The 20,852-nt window shown below is 39.9% G+C and overlaps 2 protein-coding genes across 2 annotated transcripts in view; both read right to left on the bottom strand.

Annotated features, from left to right (window-relative positions):
* The window catches only part of prr12b (proline rich 12b), a gene marked incomplete at both ends in the record, with an annotated part of 35,310 nt that extends 26,248 nt beyond the window's left edge, over nt 1-9,062 (bottom strand). The window contains 2 exons of the mRNA XM_083895902.1: nt 887-1,044; nt 8,980-9,062. Of these exons, the coding sequence (XP_083752028.1) occupies nt 887-1,044; nt 8,980-9,062 (241 nt within the window). The remainder of the gene's footprint in view (nt 1-886; nt 1,045-8,979) is intronic.
* Nucleotides 9,063-10,458: 1,396 nt separating this feature from the next.
* On the bottom strand, nt 10,459-17,371 carry prrg2 (proline rich Gla (G-carboxyglutamic acid) 2; the record flags this gene model as incomplete). The annotated part of the gene is made up of 6 exons (XM_083897069.1): nt 10,459-10,528; nt 12,057-12,200; nt 13,058-13,190; nt 13,469-13,502; nt 15,501-15,673; nt 17,272-17,371. The coding sequence occupies 6 exons, from the start codon at nt 17,369-17,371 to the stop codon at nt 10,486-10,488; spliced, it is 627 nt and encodes a 208-aa protein (XP_083753195.1). The 3' UTR covers nt 10,459-10,485.
* Between the last annotated feature and the right edge of the window lie 3,481 nt (nt 17,372-20,852).

Below are 20,852 nucleotides of genomic sequence, written 5' to 3'. Positions count from 1 at the left end.
AATCTACGTCATCAGGGATCAGTGTAAGTTTTGGATTATCTCTCTTGCCCTATTATCAAAGCTTCAGTACTTAACTTCTTTCACCCCCCAGGGAATTAAGAATTACCAAAATACTGCACAATGACCTCTAAACTACCCAGCTGCAAAGGTAATATGATTCCATAAAACTGATGAAGACCAAGGGGTTTTTATTAGTACAATCCACTTCTGAAAACTTTTCAACCATCTGCAGCTATCTCACTTTTCAAGCACTGTGTCTCTGTTGTGCTTCCATCCTGCTTCCATGAGTCATGACATAACAGGACTAACTTCCTGTGCACCATGTGTGGTAATGTCGTTGGGCGACACAAAGAGACTTGCGTGAACTCATCAATATTAATGCTTCACCCTAACCTTCACCTAATCACAATTCAAAGCTTAAGACCAAACATAACATAAACAGTTCCTCAGAAATGTGATTCTGCCTCATTAGGACAATTTTGTTCCCCACAAGGACTACAGGTCCTGGCATGGTCAGTTTCACTGACTGCTTTATCTGCCGCTTTATCCTGCACATGAAGTTCGCAGGGGGGTGCTGCTCTCACAAGGTCATGTTTATGACAGAAAAGGTCCTAAACAGTCGGGCTGTAACTAACGATTATTTTCATAATCGATTAATATGTAGTATTTGAGTATTTTCTCAATTGATTGAGTACTTGCCTTGTCCCCAAAATGTCAGATAACGTTGAAAAGTGTTTCCCAAACCTTGACATGATAATGTTCTGAAATATCTAATTTTGTCCACAAACCAAAATTATTCACACACACAAACCCTGTGAAAACAATAACCATGCAATGATACAGCAGCACTTCATCATCACATCATAAACTGATATATGTATCTTACCAAGTGTTCGTCCAGCAGATCCCCAGGCCCCACCCTGTCTGGAGCTTCCTGGGTGGTGGTTGGCTGCATAGCCCTGGAGGGGATGAGGTGTGCCATAAGCTTGCCTGTGGAGCAGCTCCGAGTCTGGGTGGGATGACCTGGAGCTGTCATACATAAAGCTGAAAACAGAGGGTTATTTGGTTTGACTTATGTACTTATGTTGTCTTATGCACAGGCTTTTAGCCAGCAGGGCGTCCGGAAAATAATAAGAAATTAGACGCCCTACTTTTAGGCAGGACACCCAAAAGACACCCTATTTTTTCCTCCCGTTTCCCCGGTAACCACCGAAACGATGTTGTGATGACATGCAAAAGATCAGTTTGGAACACCAATTAAACGATTCCAACAAGATGCGAGGACACGGTGGAACAACACCTATTAAATGCTGGAAAGTGAAAAGCGAAACTTGGCTGCAGCGCAGATTATGAACTCCCCACGACAGAACTCTCTTTTCTCTCTCTTTGAGCAGTAACTAAAGAGATCCGCTCACCTGATGCTCGTCATAAAGATCATTATGTATGTGTCATATTTGGATGTGTGGATAAAGCTGCGCATAGAAAAATGATCCATTCTGCGTCCGCTTACAGCAGCGCACAAGGATTTTTACTTCACTCCCACTCTGTGTTTTTAGTGGCTCTGTGTGTCTGTCTGTTTGTGCTTCCTTACCTGTACTTGCCAATATGACCAACAGACAACAGAGGCCGCCAGAGGCTTGTGGTGTGAATGGGGTTAAGTCTGCTGTCTCCGATTGCCTTGTCTATATATGTACTGTGCTGGCTGATCTATTTATTATTATTATTATTATTATTATTATTATTATTATTATTAATAATAATAATAATAATAATAATATCATTAAAACCAAAATGCACAAAAAATTAATTATATGCATTCATCAACTACAACACATAAATACACACAGTAGTCATTGGTGCTCTCCTCTGTCCATCAGTAAGTCCAAATGTGTTATTTTGTGATTTCACAACTCTGCTCCCAAACTCCCAAAAAGATGAAACCAGTGGATATATGACATTCAGCAAGACGATATGGTGATTGTCTTTTAAAGGAAAGCTGTCAATGAGTTTAACTCATGCAACATGTGTGTATGTAATGCTCAAGCATGTCTTGAATAAATCTGGTGTAATACACGTTTTCTACATATATATAGAGATATTTCTTTAAATATTTCTTTCATTAAATGAAATAGTAGAACAAACACAGGATTTACCAGTAACATTAATTAAGGTTCCACTCCAGTATTAACAGAGCTGTGTTATTGTTCAAGTGTAAGGGTAGATCACACTAAATACTTGACACCTGTAGAGGATGTTTTTTGTTTTTTTTTTATTAAACCCCGCTTAAAGGTGAAGTAAGTAGTTTATAGTGCCATCTATAGGAGAGGCTGAAATGTACAACAAAGAACTGCTCCTTTGCTCACCCCCTCCCTTCCCTGAGCGCTACGGTATCCTCAGCTGGTCAAATGTCGTCCTCGTTGTCTTTCTTCGTGTCAGCAGATGAGGTTCGTGAGGTGAGGGAGAGGGCGAGCTACCGCGGCTGTAGCAGACGAAGCGGAGAGAGAGGAGGCGGAACTTCCGCTACAAGTAAAGAGACGCTTGATTTGTTCTCTTGCGTTTGTCCTTACAGGCTCCGGTAGAAACATGGCGTCTCGCTGCTAACAGTGGCTATGCAACAGCGGCCCGCGACCATGATATTTTATATGACTTTTTGAAACACTACGAAAATGAAACAAAAACTATTATACAGCGACTAGACAATGCAGGAGCACATAATATGTATACAAAAGTGGATTTTGGGTTATATAAACCCATAAATACTACACAGTGTCCCTTTAAGTAAGCCAGAGCCGGAACAGCGGCGGCCATGCACACGCGTGTTTCATTAGCAGTCTGAACGCTCTCCTGTGACCACCTGTGAGTCTTTGGGAGGGGGAGGCGATCCCAGCAGCACCCGCTGCTTGTTGAGCACAGTAACCGAGTGATATGCTTTCATGTGAGAGTCTCCAAACACCACAAAAGTCACCATCGGAAAGTCGTCAGATTTCGCTAAGTTGGCGACACTGTTGGTTAGCAAGTCTCTCAGGTGAAAGTCGAACAACACGGCCTAGCCAACTCAGCCGTCGCTTGCATGTGATCGCTCCATCACTCCACCTGATACCCAAGATTTTCCTAACAAATTTACTGTCAAGGCATCAAGTTTCTTCTTATGGCTAGTTTTCATAATCCATGTTTCACAACTGAACAGGTTGGACATTACATTACTGTTGTAGAAACATAGTTTTGTCTTAAGGGAAAGCTTCTTACTTCTCCAGATCTTGCTCAGTTGGTTGAATGCGGCTGAGGCCTTTTCCACTCTACAGTCTACCTCTTTATCCATGCCACCGCTGTTGTTGATGGAACTTCCTAGGTAGGTGAAGTTTTTTACCGTTTCTACTTCCTCCTGGTCGAGTAACACAGTTGTTGGTGGTGGATGCGTTCCTGACAGGAAGTTTTTTGTCTTCGTCTTTAGTATCGATCTTGAGGCTAATGCTAGCTGCTGAGGAGCCTATTTCACTCACTAGGGGTTGGAGCTCCTGTGTGGATTCTGCTAGTGCAGCAATGTCGTCTGCAAAGTCCAGATCTGACCGTTTCCGTTCATACAACCACTATATGCCCTTGTCATTTGTTGCTTTATTCAGTACCCAGTCGATGATGAGGGCAAAGAGGATCAGTGACAGCACACACCCCTGGCGAACCCCTGTTGCTACTTCAAACCAGTACACTTGAAAATAATCGTTAGTTACAGCCCGACTGTTTACACTTTTCCTGGTATGGACAGGAGGGTGACCCCTCTCCAGTTTCAGGATGCATACTCTGCTCCAGTTTTCCAGTCATCTGGTACTCCCTCACATTTCCAGACTTGGTTGCAGAGCTGGCACATCCACTTGACAGTGCACTTGCCTCCAGCCTTGAGCATTTCAGCAGTGATGCCATCCATGCCTGGTGACTTGTTGTTCTTCAGTACTTTTATGGCACTTCGCATTTCATCTTCAGTGAAGTCTCTAGTTTTCATTTCTAACAAGCGCTGTGGATCTTCTGTGATTGCTGGTGAGTAGGGCTGTAACGATATGCGTATCGAAATCGCGATACTCAGAGCCACGAACCTGTGTCGCGATGTGAGAAGGCAGAATCGTGACACGCCCTTTCTAACTCCCAGTTGTTTTTCCAGTCAGCCACATGATATGAGCTGTTAGTGCTACCAAACTTATTTTTATTAGGAGTGTCAAATTATCTCTTTAATTGTGATTAATTAATTACAGTCATCATTAACGCGATGTGTTTTTTTTATCGCATTAATATCTTCTTCACTGATGTCCCCGCTACAGGGGCAGCGTCAGACGCAGCGACAAAAGCGTCATAAAACCATGTCAAACTTTAACAAACACAGACATGCTGCATACCCACAGAAAGGTCAGAAACTCAGCTAAAATATATATAAACCATTCTTATGTTCACCAAACACAGTTAAAACACCGATGGATCAAACCAGCAGGAGGTGAAAAAACCCGCTCCAGCGCACACATTGAAAAGCGGCACCGGAGCGTCAGCGTGATTATGTAAACATCGGAGAATCCAGCCCCAAAACATTTGGATCCAGTATTTTTCAACAGTATTATTTTGTTACAGAAAAGAGAGAAATCTTTGGTTATTTATTTATGTTTAAATCTGTTCCAAGCGTTCCAAAATAGTGTTATTAAATGTTACATTAAGTTGCTATATAATTAAATGTTGTTTAAATAAAATGTTTTTTAAATTAAAAAAAAAATGTGGAATGTAATGAATTGTGGGTTAAAAATAGTGATACGAATTGAATCGTGAGTTTGTGTATCGTTACAGCTCTATTGGTGAGGTAGGGTTTGGTCTGTTGAGGACTTCTGCCCATCTCTTGAGTTTTTCCTCTCCTTTGGAAAGGAGGGAGCCATCCTTTACCGTGATTGGACCTGAGCTGGCTTTCGTACTGCCAGTGACCTTCTTGGTGATCTGGTATACTGTACACACGTCATTTCAGGTTACTGCTTCCTCTGCCTCTTCGGCCTGCCCTTCTATCCACAAAGACTTCAGCAGGCATAGATTTTATTTGGGGAGCTCAAGTCTGTATTTCCTTGTGTGAACTCTCTGAGCCTGAACTGGGTTTTAATGGTGAGTGATGAATGTGCACATTACTGTTAACTAGATTACTTAAAATGCCATCATGTCACAGTTTCATGAAATCATCTTCAGTATACTCACAGGCAGGAGAAAGTGCCTGACACACGTGTTGGAGGACCTACTATTATGCCTTTTACTCTCTATCTGATAACAGTTTAATTCCTACAGATGATGTATCTATAATCTGCACTGCAGTGCATCCACATTTTAAATACAGATCATGTTTAAACTAAATATTAAAGATCTACTGTCAAGGTGACATCTAAGGCTTGGGTCATACTTTCCACATCTGTGTGTCTGCAGAAGTCTGCTATGGTCTTGATATCTGCTAAGTTGGTCTGCAGTGTTTTGTTTTGATCAAAAAAATCAACGAAGAAGACTGTAACAATGGACAAAGAAATGATCCAAGGAAATACGGGAGAGCATTATGTATCATGATTATTATTATTGTTATTATTAATAACAATAATAATAATATACCTTGTATGTGCATGTCAAAATGCATAAAGATGCATAAAGAAGCACAAGTCGGCAAAAAAACAGAACGCAGTAATATGACCCAGGGTTAATGGTGAGACTGTGGAGTGCAACAGAGGACTAACCCCTCTGGTGGCCTTCACCTACCAGAAAGGATCGAACCATCTATCCATCCATCCATTTACTACCGCTTTATCCTCCACAGGAGGGTTGTGGGGGTGCTGTGCCAATCTCAGCTGACAAAAGGCGATAGGCGGGGTACACCCTGGACAGATCGAGGATTGAACCACTCTTCAGCAATTCTCCATTCTCTGCTATTTCCTATTTCTTTTTCATCAGGTTTGTGTGGGCAGAGCCATTCTTCTCAGTGTGTTAAGCTTCCGCTTCAAGCACGACAGCACAAGGTAGCGGTCTCCATAAAGCCAGACTCTTGCCTTAGGTATAAATTGCTTTTTTCTAAGGCTACAAAAACAAATGATTTTTAATTTAAAGCAACTACAAGTGTATATAGAGCAGACATACCTATATCATATTACATTTCTGCCAATAAACCCTCCAACGTGTTACAGACTGTATCTCCAAAGTGTGTCAAACAGTAGCATGTTGTTATTTTGCCTCTCAGAAGTCATTCTATTCATTTAAATGTTAAAGGCTAATGAAAAGCAGATGTTCAGGGAGTACAGGTGTGTCATCAGCTCAGATTAAACAGGTAAAGCCGTTGTTCCACTGGAATGTTTGAGCTGTATGACAGAACACCTGCTTTTCTCCAAATGAAATCATCATGTGAGTGTACATGATTACAAGAGGGTTTTTTTAAGGTGGCCCTGAGGTGCAAACCACAACCGCAAATCACAAAACACAACGCAAATCAAAAACACAAACGCAAATCAAAAACACAAACGCAAATCACAAAACACAACGCAAATCAAAAACACAAACGCAAATCAAAAACACAAACGCAAATCACAAACCACAACCGCAAATCACAAAACACAACGCAAATCAAAAACACAAACACAAACGCAAATCAAAAACACAAACGCAAATCACAAAACACAACGCAAATCAAAAACACAAACGCAAATCAAAAACACAAACGCAAATCACAAACCACAACCGCAAAACACAAAACACAACGCAAATCAAAAACACAAACGCAAATCAAAAACACAAACGCAAATCACAAAACACAACGCAAATCAAAAACACAAACGCAAATCAAAAACACAAACGCAAATCACAAAACACAACGCAAATCAAAAACACAAACGCAAATCACAAACCACAACCGCAAATCACAAAACACAACGCAAATCAAAACACAAACGCAAATCAAAAACACAAACGCAAATCACAAAACACAACGCAAATCAAAAACACAAACGCAAATCAAAAACACAAACGCAAATCACAAAACACAACGCAAATCAAAAACACAAACGCATATCAAAAACACAAACGCAAATCACAAACCACAACCGCAAATCACAAAACACAACGCAAATCAAAAACACAAACGCAAATCAAAAACACAAACGCAAATCAAAAACACAAACGCAAATCACAAAACACAACGCAAATCACAACGCAAATCACAAAACACGGGTTGGTCTTTACACACCCTTGACCCAACAGGAAGTCAGCCATTTCGAACAGGAAGCAACCACTAACTTTACTGTACATTGACCGATGTGCACAAAACACAATATATGAGACCAGGGACCCGTCCTGAACATGTGTGGAAAAGATGATCTCCCAACCGGAAGTGCAATGCCCAAAACAGGAAGTAAAGTCTAACACTGTCCCATCTGCATGAAACTTGACAAGTGTGACGAGGGAACTTCCCTGAATGTGGACTTTGCCCGAAAAATGGACATGCCGGAAGCAGCAGGCACCATCGAAATCACACCGCTGGAATTTTCTAGTTTAATTTGCGTTTCCGTTGTGAGATAATGTTTTTGTGTTGTCTGCTTTAATGTTTGTGTTTTTTGCTTGAGGTGGGATTCGAACCGGGCTACCTGCAGTGTGCACTTCAACATGGGACGACAGCTCTACTAAGTGAGCAAAGATTTGCGTTTGTGTGTATTGGGATTTGCATTTGTATTTTCTGCTATTTTCTGCTTTTGTGTTTCCGTTTTGATTTTTTGTGTTTTGTGATTTGCATTTGTTTTAGATTTGCATTTATGTTTTGTGATTTGCGTTTGTGTTTTGCACCTCAGGGCCACCGTAGTTTTTAAAATAAAGTATGGGTATATTGGTAACACTACAGTGCCCTTTTTATGACACTGTAGTATTATTAAGTTTACCTGTTGTTTACAAGTAAACAGTATTATGCATGTTTTATCATCATTATTATTATTATTATTATTATTATTATTATTATTATAATTTCAGTGCCCAAATAAATTATTTGTGTCTCCAACTCTGTGGCTGAGGGATATTTTTGCCTCAAAAGGAGGCTGAAATCACTTTTTGGCACGACGAGCGCAGGCAGAGCTTCCATTGACGGGGCCCGCGGAGTCTGGCGGAGGGCTGATGTGGTTGTCAAGGCGACCGCTAAGAGCTAACACGGGCTAGTAAATTAGCATGGCTGGAGGCCGCGCTTCATTCCAACACAGAGCAGCAGCAGCTGTGTGGGCAACGCGTGTTCACCTGAGCGACAGGTTGTCCAGGAAAAGAACAACCATATGTGGGAAAGGCCAGGCCGGGGGTTTGAAGCGTGTATGTGTGTGTGTGTGTGAATGTTAGCCTGTTAGCTGGAGCAGCCGGGCTCACGGATGACAGGAACCCGCATTGGGTGCAGCGAAAACAGGGTTTACCTTGTGTGCTGGTGCCGTGATTTGTCTTCGTCACAACAGCCGAGTGTCGCATGTTTGACTCAGTGCAGTTACACCGTGTGAGCACACACGAGAAGCTGGCGACGTATTATTTAATGACAACATGACTTTTAATCTTTATTCTCTCTGCCGAACAACAGCAGCAGCAGCAGCAGCAGCGGCGGTAGCAACAGTCAGTCCGCTCCTGTCACACACGTCTGTGACAAAGCCATTAGTAATCATTCATTCTTTTGATTAACACGAGAATAGACTGAGCTTCCATGCAGCAGACTTCCTCCCCCTTCAGTCTGTCTCTGTATCACCGTAACCTTCCATCGCATTCCATGCATGTTAGAGACACCCCCTTCCCCCTCTCTCCCACTGATGATGACAATACCCCGGCTCTACCTGAGCCTGGTAGCAGCAGCACTGCGCAGCAGCAGCGGCAGTGGAAGCGCTGAGCAGCCACTCTGCATGTGCCCTGGCATTGTTGGAGCCTGTGCTGGTGGAGGTGGTGGAGGTGGTGGAGGTGGTCGGCGTGCCCGCGGAAGCTTACCTTGCTTTGGCTGCTCTGTCGTAACTCCATCCCGTCCCAGCCCCTAGATCTCCGAAGCCTGCAGCGGGATAATTCCTCTCCATGAAAGAAAGGAAAGGGCTGTGGATGAAGATGGACAGATAGAGAGGAGGAGGAGGAGGAGGGGGAAGGGAGGGAGGAATGCCTTCTCTTCCCTGTTCTGCGCTCGTCTCTGTTTATTTCTCCGCCTGATGAGTCTGTGTAGACTGGGAGGAACAGTAGAGGAGGAGGGAGGAGAGAGAGAGACACACACACACACACACACACATCCACAGACACAAAGCCAGAGCCAACAGCTGCTGCTGCTGCAAATATCTGTTCCTCACTGCCTCCACACTGAAGCTATTTCCTCTCATTTGCCTCACAAGACGCCATTTTTAAGAGGAATGACTGGACTGGCGTTCATCCTCTCCTTACACACACACACACACACACACGCACGTGTCATATTGTACTGCAGTGGTTCTCAGTTGAGGGTAAATTTACACTATTTGAATAGTGAATTTATTATCTTTATGCTGCTGAAATACTTCATCAATGACTTTCTATTATTGTATACTTTATTAGTACTACATACACATGTACATTAATAATACATTAATAAATACCTATATATGTGTATATATACATACTGTATATACAGTATTGTGCAGTAATCTTAAGCCACCATTAGATTTGTTGTTTTAGCAATGCTATAATGACAATAGAGGATCATTATTTCTATTTAACTTTACTGGAACACATCCAGAAAAGATGTATGCAGAGTTTTTTGTTGTTAAAAAAAAAAACATCCTCCACAGGTGTCAAGTATTTATTGTGATCTACCTGGTAAATCCTGTGTTTGTCCTACTATTTCATTTAAAGAAATATCTGCTGTAAAAAACGTCTATTACGACCAGGTTTATATATATATGTACTGTAGATATGTATGTATATGTATATGTATGTAGGAGGTGGTGGTGTTGGTCGATCTTGGTAAACAACAAATGCACATATTACAAGTACATTTAAAGTGTTTAAGTAATGCAATGAAACAATTAAGGCCAAATAAATGTAGCTCATTTAGTGTTAAAGAAAAACTAAACAAGGTCAATTTAACACTATTCAAGAATGTATTTGGCCCTAAATGGAACTGTTGTTACAAAAGAAAGAAAGATAAATGACTGGAGCCATTTTTTTTTTTTTTTTATCATTTATTATATTAAACCATTCTCTATGAATTACTGTCAACATTAAACTACTGTACAGCTGCAAAACAATGGAGTGTAAGTTTGAAAGGACAAAAAAATGAACCCCACCCTTTTCACACATAGAGCAGTTCATATATCATACTGTCAGTGGTGTGAAACCTGGGTCTGTGCCTGCCCTGCCTTCAATTGTATGTCTGTGTAAATACACAAACATAAAATAATGTATAAAAACAACATGGAACAAAAGCTCAAACCACATCTTCCCATCAAGCCATTTAAAAAAGTGACGCCATTCCTCTCATTGGTTGTCTCCAGGATCAGCAGGCTCTGATGGCGCCCCCCTGTGATTAAAGATGGGACAAAACTTAGTGAGTATCATGATATAGTACACCGTAACAGTGTGGTGTGACAAGGACACAACATTTACAACACAAAGTCCAAAGAGAAAGACTCACAGGGACTCAGACGCTGCTGCTGCTGCATTTGTATCACTTTGGAAAATCAGAACAAATCATTTCAAACACCAAAGTCACAAAATAAAACATGTGAACTGATCAATGGTGGCAACAGCCATTCAACAATTCCTGTCAGCCATTAAGCAAATAGCTGATTTTCTCAATGGGCAAAATGAGCAAAGACTCTTCAGCAGGTGTAGATTATATCTGGTTTGTCCTCATCTCTGCTCTGGTAGAGTGTTTTCATCAGTACTGACTCTGTGTTAGTGACTCATAGAACCACTCTTAAAAAAATTTACCTTTAATATATGTATTATGATTGGGCAGTGTTTTAAAATAATGACTGGGCTCCCTGGACAAAGGCAGCAGTAGAATTACACCATCGTTACACACACACACACACACACACACACACATAACTTTATATCATCAAATGATATCTAACAGCATTTCAACCCAGTATACTGGGTCTACACTGTTTAAGCAGAGTTAAGAGGATATCTGATTGCTTTTAAGTGTCCAGAGTGTGTCTGTGCTGCCTCACCTGACTTTTGCTTTCCTTTACCTGCATGAATGTCTTTTATTAAACTTAGTTGTATTAACAGTGTTTAAGAATTTTTAGTGTTTAGTGTCAGTGTTGCATGTTCTAAATTCCAAATGCTTCACGTGTTTAGTACCTGTTTAAGTGACCGGATGTCCTGTGTGTGTGTGCGTGTTCCAGATATTATTCATGTTATGAGGACCTAGATCTGAATGTTTAGGCTCCTGATGGGGACAAAGAGCAAGTTCCCAAAAAAGACATTATATTCTATGGCAGGGGTTCTCAAAGTGTTGATACCTGAGGGCCAATTTAGGAACCAAACATTGGACTGAGGGCCACCAAAGGAAAAAAAAGGGAAAAAACCAGAAAGAAATCCCATTTGTAATAATTTTAATGACCAGATTGCAGTTCTACAGTTTGCACTTATTGGTCTGTATCCAGTAATGTCCAATAAACATTTAACAAGCTTAGTACTTCCTGGATTAAAACTATCAACTGTAACTCACTGCGGGCCGCCAGAAATGTTTCTGCAGGCCGCCATTGGCCCCCGGGCCGCACTTTGAGAACCAATGTTCTACGGTGATTAGGATGAGGATAGGCTTAGTTAGGCCAGTAGTAGTTTTTACGGTAAGCCTCCAGGAAAAGAATGTTAGTCATTGTAATGTCCACCATGCAGACATAGATTTGTTTGGCAGGTTTGATGATGAAGTGCACAGTGGAACGTGTTTGAATATCCAGGTTCAGACTTAAGTTATAAATGTACAATCATACAATCAAAATACACATACACAAGAAGACACTGTTTTCTTTTAAAAACTATCCACATCTATTCGTCTTTGTGTCTGTGTTTGACTGAATCAACTGCCTGCTTACCCTGAGTATGGTGGTGGTGGGGCGTCATGCTGCCCACTGTGGTTCAGAGCCTCGGTGTAGCTGGGTAGACCTGGGGCAGGGATCCCAGCGAGCGGCACCATCTCTGTGGACGGACGGCCGTCTGCTGTGATCCTTACTGGAGCTCTGAGACAATTAAATATAAATGTATATATAAACATATTTGTGCATATGGAGTAAAAACATAAATGACATTGTGACAAATATATGTATAACACACATATGAAAAGTATTTCTAATGTAAATATGAAGACTTATTGAATTTATTAGAATTACATTTCAGTATGTGCACAAGTTTTTCACCCTGGGTGGTAAAATTCAACATCTTTCACAGATCATGTGACCAGTGAGAGTCGCAGTAAAGACCATTAAAGATCTATTTTCAACTGTTATCAGACAAATTCTACAAATGTGTTTGTTGAATAGATAAAAATATAAAACATTGAATTAATTTGAAAAAACGGATCAAAGAATTTTGACTGCATTAGAACAGCAAACAAATATAATGTTTCACATTGTTATCAATCTTCTGATGATATATGTTGCATTTGATTCACAATCATCTTTTTATAAATTGATCAACAGATGACAAATAGTCATTCAGTAAATGTTTGCTGACTTCAGTGTGGTGCTGTATTCGTATATATACTTATATCACAAGTATATACTTATATATATATATATATATATATATATATATACTCAGAATGTCTATAATGTGGGTCACTTTGGTCTAGAGGCATGCTTTTCAAACCAGTGGAACATCAATCAGAAATACTGCTCTATTGTATAAACCAGGGGATGTTTGACCAGAGTGTTAAAAGTTACAATTAGTTTTAACTAATTAACTAAGTGACTATTGACATACAAGTGCAGTGGGGTTTTCTCTTATGACAACAATGAAAACAAAACGTGAAAATCGTGTGTGTGTGTGTGTGTGTGTGTGTGTGTGTGTGTGTGCGTGTGCGTGTGCGTGAACCTACTGTGCTGATCTTCGCCCACTCTTCTGCTTAGCTTTGTAGCAGTAGATTCCCAGTACAGTGGCAATAACAGCAGACACAAGGAGAGCCAGGATCCCTGCCACCAACCCTGACACGTCCACTTTGGGAGAATTCACTTGAAATACAAACAGGATTTACATGAAAAACTGTGAAATGAACTTCTTTCAAAAACATTCTGTTGATCGTTGTTGTTTCTGGTTTGAAACTCGTTCTTGGATTGGATGATAGAATAGAATAAACGAGGCTTTATTGTCATTGACGTCATAGAATGAAAAATGTTGTAGAATGTTTGAAATATTTACAGGCCAGTTCGTGCAAATGGTGTGATGTAAACAATAAGATGCAGTACAAACAGAGCCAACACAGTAGTGCATATAAAACTAATCCTTTTACCGTGACTGTTGACGTAGCTGGTCCAAAATGCATCCTGAAAATGGAAGAAAAGAAAATGTTGTGAAGTATATTGTTTGGAAAAGAAGATGACTCGATGAGAACCAGAGGATGTTTCAGTGATTACCAAAGGCTGAGGTGGGACCCACAGATGGTTTGCAGTTTTGGGGGGTCCCAAACATATTTGCATGAATCGTTTTGTTAAGATTTATGTGTATTTGTTTTAATATGAAGTGTTACAGATATACACTACCAGCCAAAAGTTTGGACACACCGCAGAGTGAGTGAAGGCAAAAGGGCCAATGAGGGCTCAGTATCTCTGGGAAAACTTTCAGGTGACTACCTCATGAAGCTCATGGAGAGAATGAGCGTGCAAAGCAGGAATCAAAGCAAAGCGTGGCTACTTTGAGGAATGTAAAATATGAAACATATTTAGAGTTATTTCACACTTTTTTGTTTAGTCATGACAATAAAGAGAAAACATTCAAATGACAAGGTGTGTCCAAACTTTTGACTGGTAGTGTAGATGTAGATTAGTCACTACAATATGCACACATTTGTTTCTTTTGAATTTATATTTTGATTTGGGTGAGGATAAAGAAACACTGCTTTAGAGAGACTGTAAACATCAGCATCATCTGCAGGAATCCAACACACAACCTTCAGATTAAAGGTGCATTATGTAATAAATCTAAAGCAACTGGCCATAAAATCCTCCTAATATGTCACAGAGACTCAGGCATAATGTTCATATAACAAACTGAACTCACCAACAACAACAGTACAGACAAAATATTTGCATTAAAAAAAATATTTTGCAGACTGCAAATCATGTTTATGTTTTGAAATCATGTTTTCGCATGTGGCGCCACCTACTGCCGTCTACCAATCATTGCAGTCAGTAGAGTCTCAGCTGCTGAGCAAACACGGTTGTCAGTTACGTCTGAGCAATGACAGAGAAAACTAAACCTAAAAGACCTCGGTATTTTGAATTAGAGTGTAGTAACCGTTTTTGGCCACATTCTTATATATGGCACCTTTAAAAGACAACTCGGTCTACCACTGAGCACGCACGCACACACACACACACAAATTCTTGTACTTGCAGCATACTGAGGACCAGCATTTCCACTTTTTAAATCAACACAATTACAAATATATACTTCATGAATGACTTCTATAAAGAACTACTGGGTGCAGTACCATAAAATATCTGCAGGTGGAACCGGGTTTTGTACCAAATTGAGGAGCTCTGTTAAAAAACAGACTATAGCATGTTTACAACCTAAGGAAGTGATTTCAATGAAAACAAAGTGAGGACCGGCCAAAATGTCCTCACTTTGTAAAAATGACCTCACTTTATAACAAGTACAAGAACCGACACACACACACACACACACACACACACACACTCATGAGGGGTTTTCATGACTTCAGAGGACGTTGCATTGACTTACATTCATTTCCTGGAGACTTACCCTAACCTTAACCATAAATACAGCTAGCTGACCTAACCCTGACCCTGACCCTCAACCTAACCTTAAAACATTTCTTCACCGTAAAATATAGTCATTTACATTATAGGGATCTTGTTTTTTGTCCCCATAATGTGACTTACTCCCCACAACATTAGTAATACTCGTTACCAACTAAGAGAGCTAACCACTACACCAACCGTGTAACAAGCCAAATATACTGGTGAACAAACCATGTCTTCAGTCCAGGTACAGAAGCCTATGTTAGAGAATTTAATACATGATGACACTTTATTTTCCCCCACTAAGCTGTGACAAATGCTGTCAAGAAGAATGCTGTTGTTGTTCTGTCCCATGCAGGCTATGCAGGCTTACTCAGGCTTTAACAGAGGTGACATTCACCCTGTAATAAGTTGATGTACCATCAAAATGATCTTGGAGATATTATTTGAAGGTTGCAATCCTACATCGTGCTTCTTTACTGCTAATGTCCAGGCAATCTCCAAGTGTTTAAACCTGTAAGATTTATCCTCCACTGAGCAGAGGAGAGACAGCATTACCGTCTTCACGTCATCCTCAAACACTTCTCTGGCCTCCTCATAACTGCACATCTCCTCCAGACACTCTCTCTCCAGATTGTCAGGCACCACCACCTCAAAGTCCCAGCTGTTATACAGCAGCTTGCGTGTCAGGAAGGACGCTGCTGACAGCTCGTCCAACAGCACTGGCTCTCCTGCACAACACAAGACATTTACACGTTTCAAAAGTCTACAATATGTTATTCATATGTTTACGCAAATATCCTTACAGGGAATCTAAAGTTTGTCCCAGCACACAGGATTTGTCGATCCACTGCTGCCTGTTATTTTGTGACTTTGATGTTTGAAAGAGTTTGTTTAGATTCTCCTCAGTGACACAAACTGACCACACGAGGCAGCGGTAAACCAGCAGCCCGTGTTCCTATGAGCTAAAAACAGAGAAGTGAGAGGTTCACAAATTTCGGTTTCCTGTCTGTGAGCTGAAGTGGAGAACATACATTATCTTTGAGATAGTTTGTGTGTGAGAAAGTAGATTCAAAGTTCAAATAAATACTGGATAGAACACTCATCATTACTGTGATGTCTCAGAGTAAGAATAGATCAATAAATACTGGATAATCAGGCATCATGATATCATGACCTCTAAGATCACAGTAAACGTTATGTATCAGTGTGTTGTTGTGTGGAGTTACTTCTGTTCCAGGTGTTCACTAATAGTTTTTATATATCACCATATAAATCAAATCAATGTTTTCTAAAAGATGAGGCTGAGCAAGATGACATAAATAATGTGTGGATATTTTAGGGAAATAAAGCTGCATGAAGGGGAATATATATTCTAAAATAAAATATCTACATTACACGATTTTAAAATGCACTTATTACCTTTCATTTCAGATAATACCTGCTTTATATCTTTTGCTTTGTAATATTGAAGGATATTAAATGAAGGATATTGAAATGTGTTAGAAACAATGACATTGCCTATAAATATGGTCAAATTCTGCTATTACACAAATAATGAAAATGTTGTCGATTCCATGTGTTTTTTAATCAATATATATGATATTTAATTTATAATATTTACTGTATTTCACTAATGTGTTAAATATAATAAATATAATGATTATCAAAGCAACAGCCTTTCAGGAAAAGTCATCACATATCTTGTCAGTGGATTTACCAGCACTAATAAAAACTTATTTTGGTAAAAATAGATCATAGATCATTTAAATATTTTTAGTTAATTTCATTAAGTGAAACACAACTGTATTTTCAAGTCCCCATTTCATAGTCTTCCCTCTTACACGATAGTTTAATTCCATTGACTATAATGGAAATATAAGTTTTAAATTGGAAAAAGTATTTCCAATATATATAAATTCACAAAAATATTCCCATTTTCTATTGTATAAACCAGGGGACAACTCTTAATATATAGATATTAAATAAAACATCAGCAGATATGCAAAGAAAGAAAGAAAAAATTTGAATTAGCAGTAAAAAAGTAAGGGCATACACTGCATCTATACAGAGAATAAGGAATCAAATATTAGAATACAAGCAAATGAAAAATCACCCAGTGATAAATGTGTCCTTAAACTGCAGCAACTGTACAATAAAAGCCGATTTAAACAGATTTAGGTCATTTCAGTTTGATATATTCATCAGACTTAATGATCTATAAGCATTCTGTTCTATAAGCAGGTGCCATAAATGCTTTGAATGCCACAAGATCCCACATTTGAAAAATAAACAGTGTTGTGTTTTCCTCATAGGTGTGGTGGTGTACCTGCAGCATGTCTGGAGGTGACTGCACAGTGAGCACGTCCAAGTACGTCCAGCTGCAGCAGGGACAGCACCGGGATCCACACCATGGACAAGGCTGCCATTGAAGCCGACACCTACAGCCAACCAACACAACAAGGAAAAGTCATTCCATCACATCACATGTGGCCTGGGGGATGAACGTCTTCTGACCCTCACCTGTCCCACACTGCAGTCCAAGCTTTGTGGAAGAACAGTGCCTTTAACTTGTCCTCAGTTTTCAGACACTTGAAGACATCGCTGTGACTTTAGGCTGGGCTGTGTGTTGAGCTGTTTTCCTACAACCACGTCACACCACAAACCTGTTTGGCAGCATAGCAGCCAGAGGGAGGAACCTCCACCAACCTGTCTGTCTACTCCAATGCATGTGTGTGCGTGTTTGTCTGTAGTGAGCTGAGGACACCTCTCTTTATGAGGAATATTTTGACGTTCAAAGGCTTTTTGAAGATTTGGTTTTAGAGTTATACTGAGGTGCGATTACAGTTGGGTTAAAGTTCCAGCATGCTGGAATGAGTCATATCTGATAGGCAGACTGCAGATTTCAGGGTTAGGTTAGAAGACTCTTCCTCCACTAACTCCTCCCGCTCCCATCCAGTGCGTCCAACTGCAGCCACAGTGCCCTGGTAACACGCCCACTTGATGCTGATTGGGTCTCAGAAAAGACTGTAGCTGTGTCTCAATTGAGGGTCTGGATCATGGATGTACAGTGGTATGCAAAAGATTGGGCACATCTGTAAATGTTCATGATTTTCCTTTACAAATCATTGGTTGTTTGCATAAGAAATGTCAGTTAAATATATCATATAGGAGACAAACACAGTGAAAAAAAACCACACATTTTATTGATTTCAATACCTTTAGTAATAATAATTGGAACTCAAAATTGGTTTGGTAACCTCAGTGACCTTTGACCTCCATACACAGGTGAATACAATCATGAGAAAGTGTATTTAAGGAGGTCAATTGTAAATGTTTCTCCTCTTTGCATCTTCTCTGAAGAGTGGCAACATGGGAGCCTCAAAACAACTCTCAAATGACCTGAAAACAATGATTGTTCAACATCATGGTTTAGAGGAAGGATACAGAAAGCTATCTCAGAGATTTAAGCTCTCAGTTTCAACTGTGAGGAACATTGTGAGGAATTGGAAGACCACAGGCACAGTTCTAGTTAAGGCCTGATGTGGCAGACCAAGAAAAATCTCAGATAAGCAGAGGTGAAGGATGGTGAGAACAGTCACAGTCAACCCACAGACCAGCTCCAAAGACCTACAACATCATCTTGCTGCAGATGGTGTCACTGTGCATCGTTCAACTATTCAGCGCACTTTACACAAGGAGATGCTGTATGGAAGAGTAATGCAGAAAAAGCCTTTTCTCTGCACCCGTCACAAACAGAGTCGCTTGAGGTGTGCTAAAGCACATTTAAAATAGAGTTATTTGGGCAAAACAAGGGGAGTTATGCATGGTGGAAAAAGAACACAGCATTCCAAGAAAAACACTTGCTACCTACAGTAAAATGTGGTGGTGGTTCCATCATCATGCTGTGGGGCTGTGTGGCCAGTGCAGGGACTGGGAATCTTGTTAAAGTTGAGGGTCGCATGGATTCCACTCAATATCAGCAGATTCTGGAGAACAATGTCCAGGAATCAGTGACAAAGCTGAAGTTGTGTCGGGGCTGGATCTTTCTACAAGACAACTCAAAATCTACTAAGGCATTCATGCAGAGGAACAAATACAACGTTCTGGAATGACCATCTCAGTCCCCAGACCTGAATATTTTTGAACATTTGTGGTGTGATTTAAAGCAGACTGTCCATGCTCAGAAACCATCAAACCTGACTGATCTGGAGATGTTTTGTAAAGAAGAATGGTCCAAAAATACCTTCAGCCAGAATCCAGACTCTAATTGGAAGCTATAGGAAGCGTTTAGAGCGTTTAAGGCTGTTATTTCTGCAAAAGGAGGATGCACAAAATGTTTTCTTTTGTGGTGCCTAAACTTATGCACATGCCTAATTTGGTTTAAATAATTCTTGCACACTTTCTGTAAATCATATAAACTTTATTTAACATCTCAATTATCACTGTGTTTGTCTCCTATACCCGAGAACGGGTTTGGTGGAGGCTGGATAATTATTAACCAAACTAAATGCAAAAACAGAATAAATAAATAAAATAAACTCCAAAATAAGATATGATCTAATGATTTGATATGATTTAATTAGACATCATGTCAAAGCTTTTTTATCCAAGTCCAGCTGATTCTTCATGTTACTGAATTATACCTTTTTTTGTGGATTAAAGAGAAAACGCTTAACCAGGTTTATTTGACCTTTCACCTTTGACCTGATCAAATCTGTGTTTGTTCTAATATTTCATGTCCAAAATGAACTGCTGTGAATAATCAATTATTATTGAGCTGACTTACATATTGTTGTTAAACTATTGACGTAGACATTTTTAGAATTTTTTATTTCTGTTCAAATCATAAATATAAATCCTTTTCCAGGTTAGTAAAATGTAAGGAAAATCACATTTACTAATATACATCAAAACTAATAAAACAAAAACTGGTACAAAAATCTGTACATTCTTCTATTAATATTTCTACAACTGTGGAATTATGTCAAACATATATGTTTATCTCACGTCATATGTGTAAATATACCAGATTTATGGGATGTTTTGTCTTATTAGATCTTAAATCAACAGCGGCAGGAGAACTGTGATTCAGGACTTTGTACTGTAGAGGGCAGTGTTTAGCCTCTTGGTTACAGCCTGACAGATTTAATAGAAGAAGAAGTAGGGTAACCTCTGAGTTGTGTGGGTTAATCATGGATGTATTATATGAACTGGATAGAGCTCTACTTGGTTCATTCCTATGAAGCTGCACACCCAGCGCATATGACACAAAAGTTTTTTGACTCCAGGGTTTATTTCCGGGTTATGGGGCCCATAGAGCATGTGCAGTAGTGTCACTACCATATAAAGATCTATAAAAGCCCGTGTCCATGTCTCGAGGTGTCCTGTGGACACTTTTACAGTCGCCTCTTTTACTATTGCGGTCAATGGGAAAATTGCTTTTTGGGCTTTTATGGGGTTTTCTGATGCAGTACCCACAGTGGCCACCATGTAAAAATTGTCTTCAAGGCAGAGGGGGCGGAGCTCTATCCAGTTCATATTATACATCCATGGGTTTAATGGTTGTATTTTAAGAGCTGGATGTAGCTCCGCCCCCTCCGCCTTGAAGACCATTTTGTCATGGTGGCCACTCCTGTAAAACTGCCAGCTGGAGACGTGGACACAGGACACCTGGAGATCTTTATCAGTTTACAGCAACTTTGATTATTTTCATACATTATATAAATATCCATGAAATGACGAGCCGAGGCTGATCAACATTTTTAAAAGACATTCAAGACTAAATATCACCTCGTAAAAAATACTAAGAATCAAAACATTTCAAATGACATGCTCTAGTTCAGTGGTTCCCCAACTATTCACCCCTTCAGATACTTTACCTCCAGCCATGTAACCTCTACGCCTGTG

Source organism: Microchirus variegatus (assembly GCF_963457635.1).
Source record: "Microchirus variegatus genome assembly, chromosome: 10".
In the NCBI taxonomy this organism is placed as follows: domain Eukaryota; kingdom Metazoa; phylum Chordata; class Actinopteri; order Pleuronectiformes; family Soleidae; genus Microchirus; species Microchirus variegatus.
Note: the sequence above shows the minus strand (reverse complement) of the source record. Positions and strands in the feature narration are given on the sequence as shown.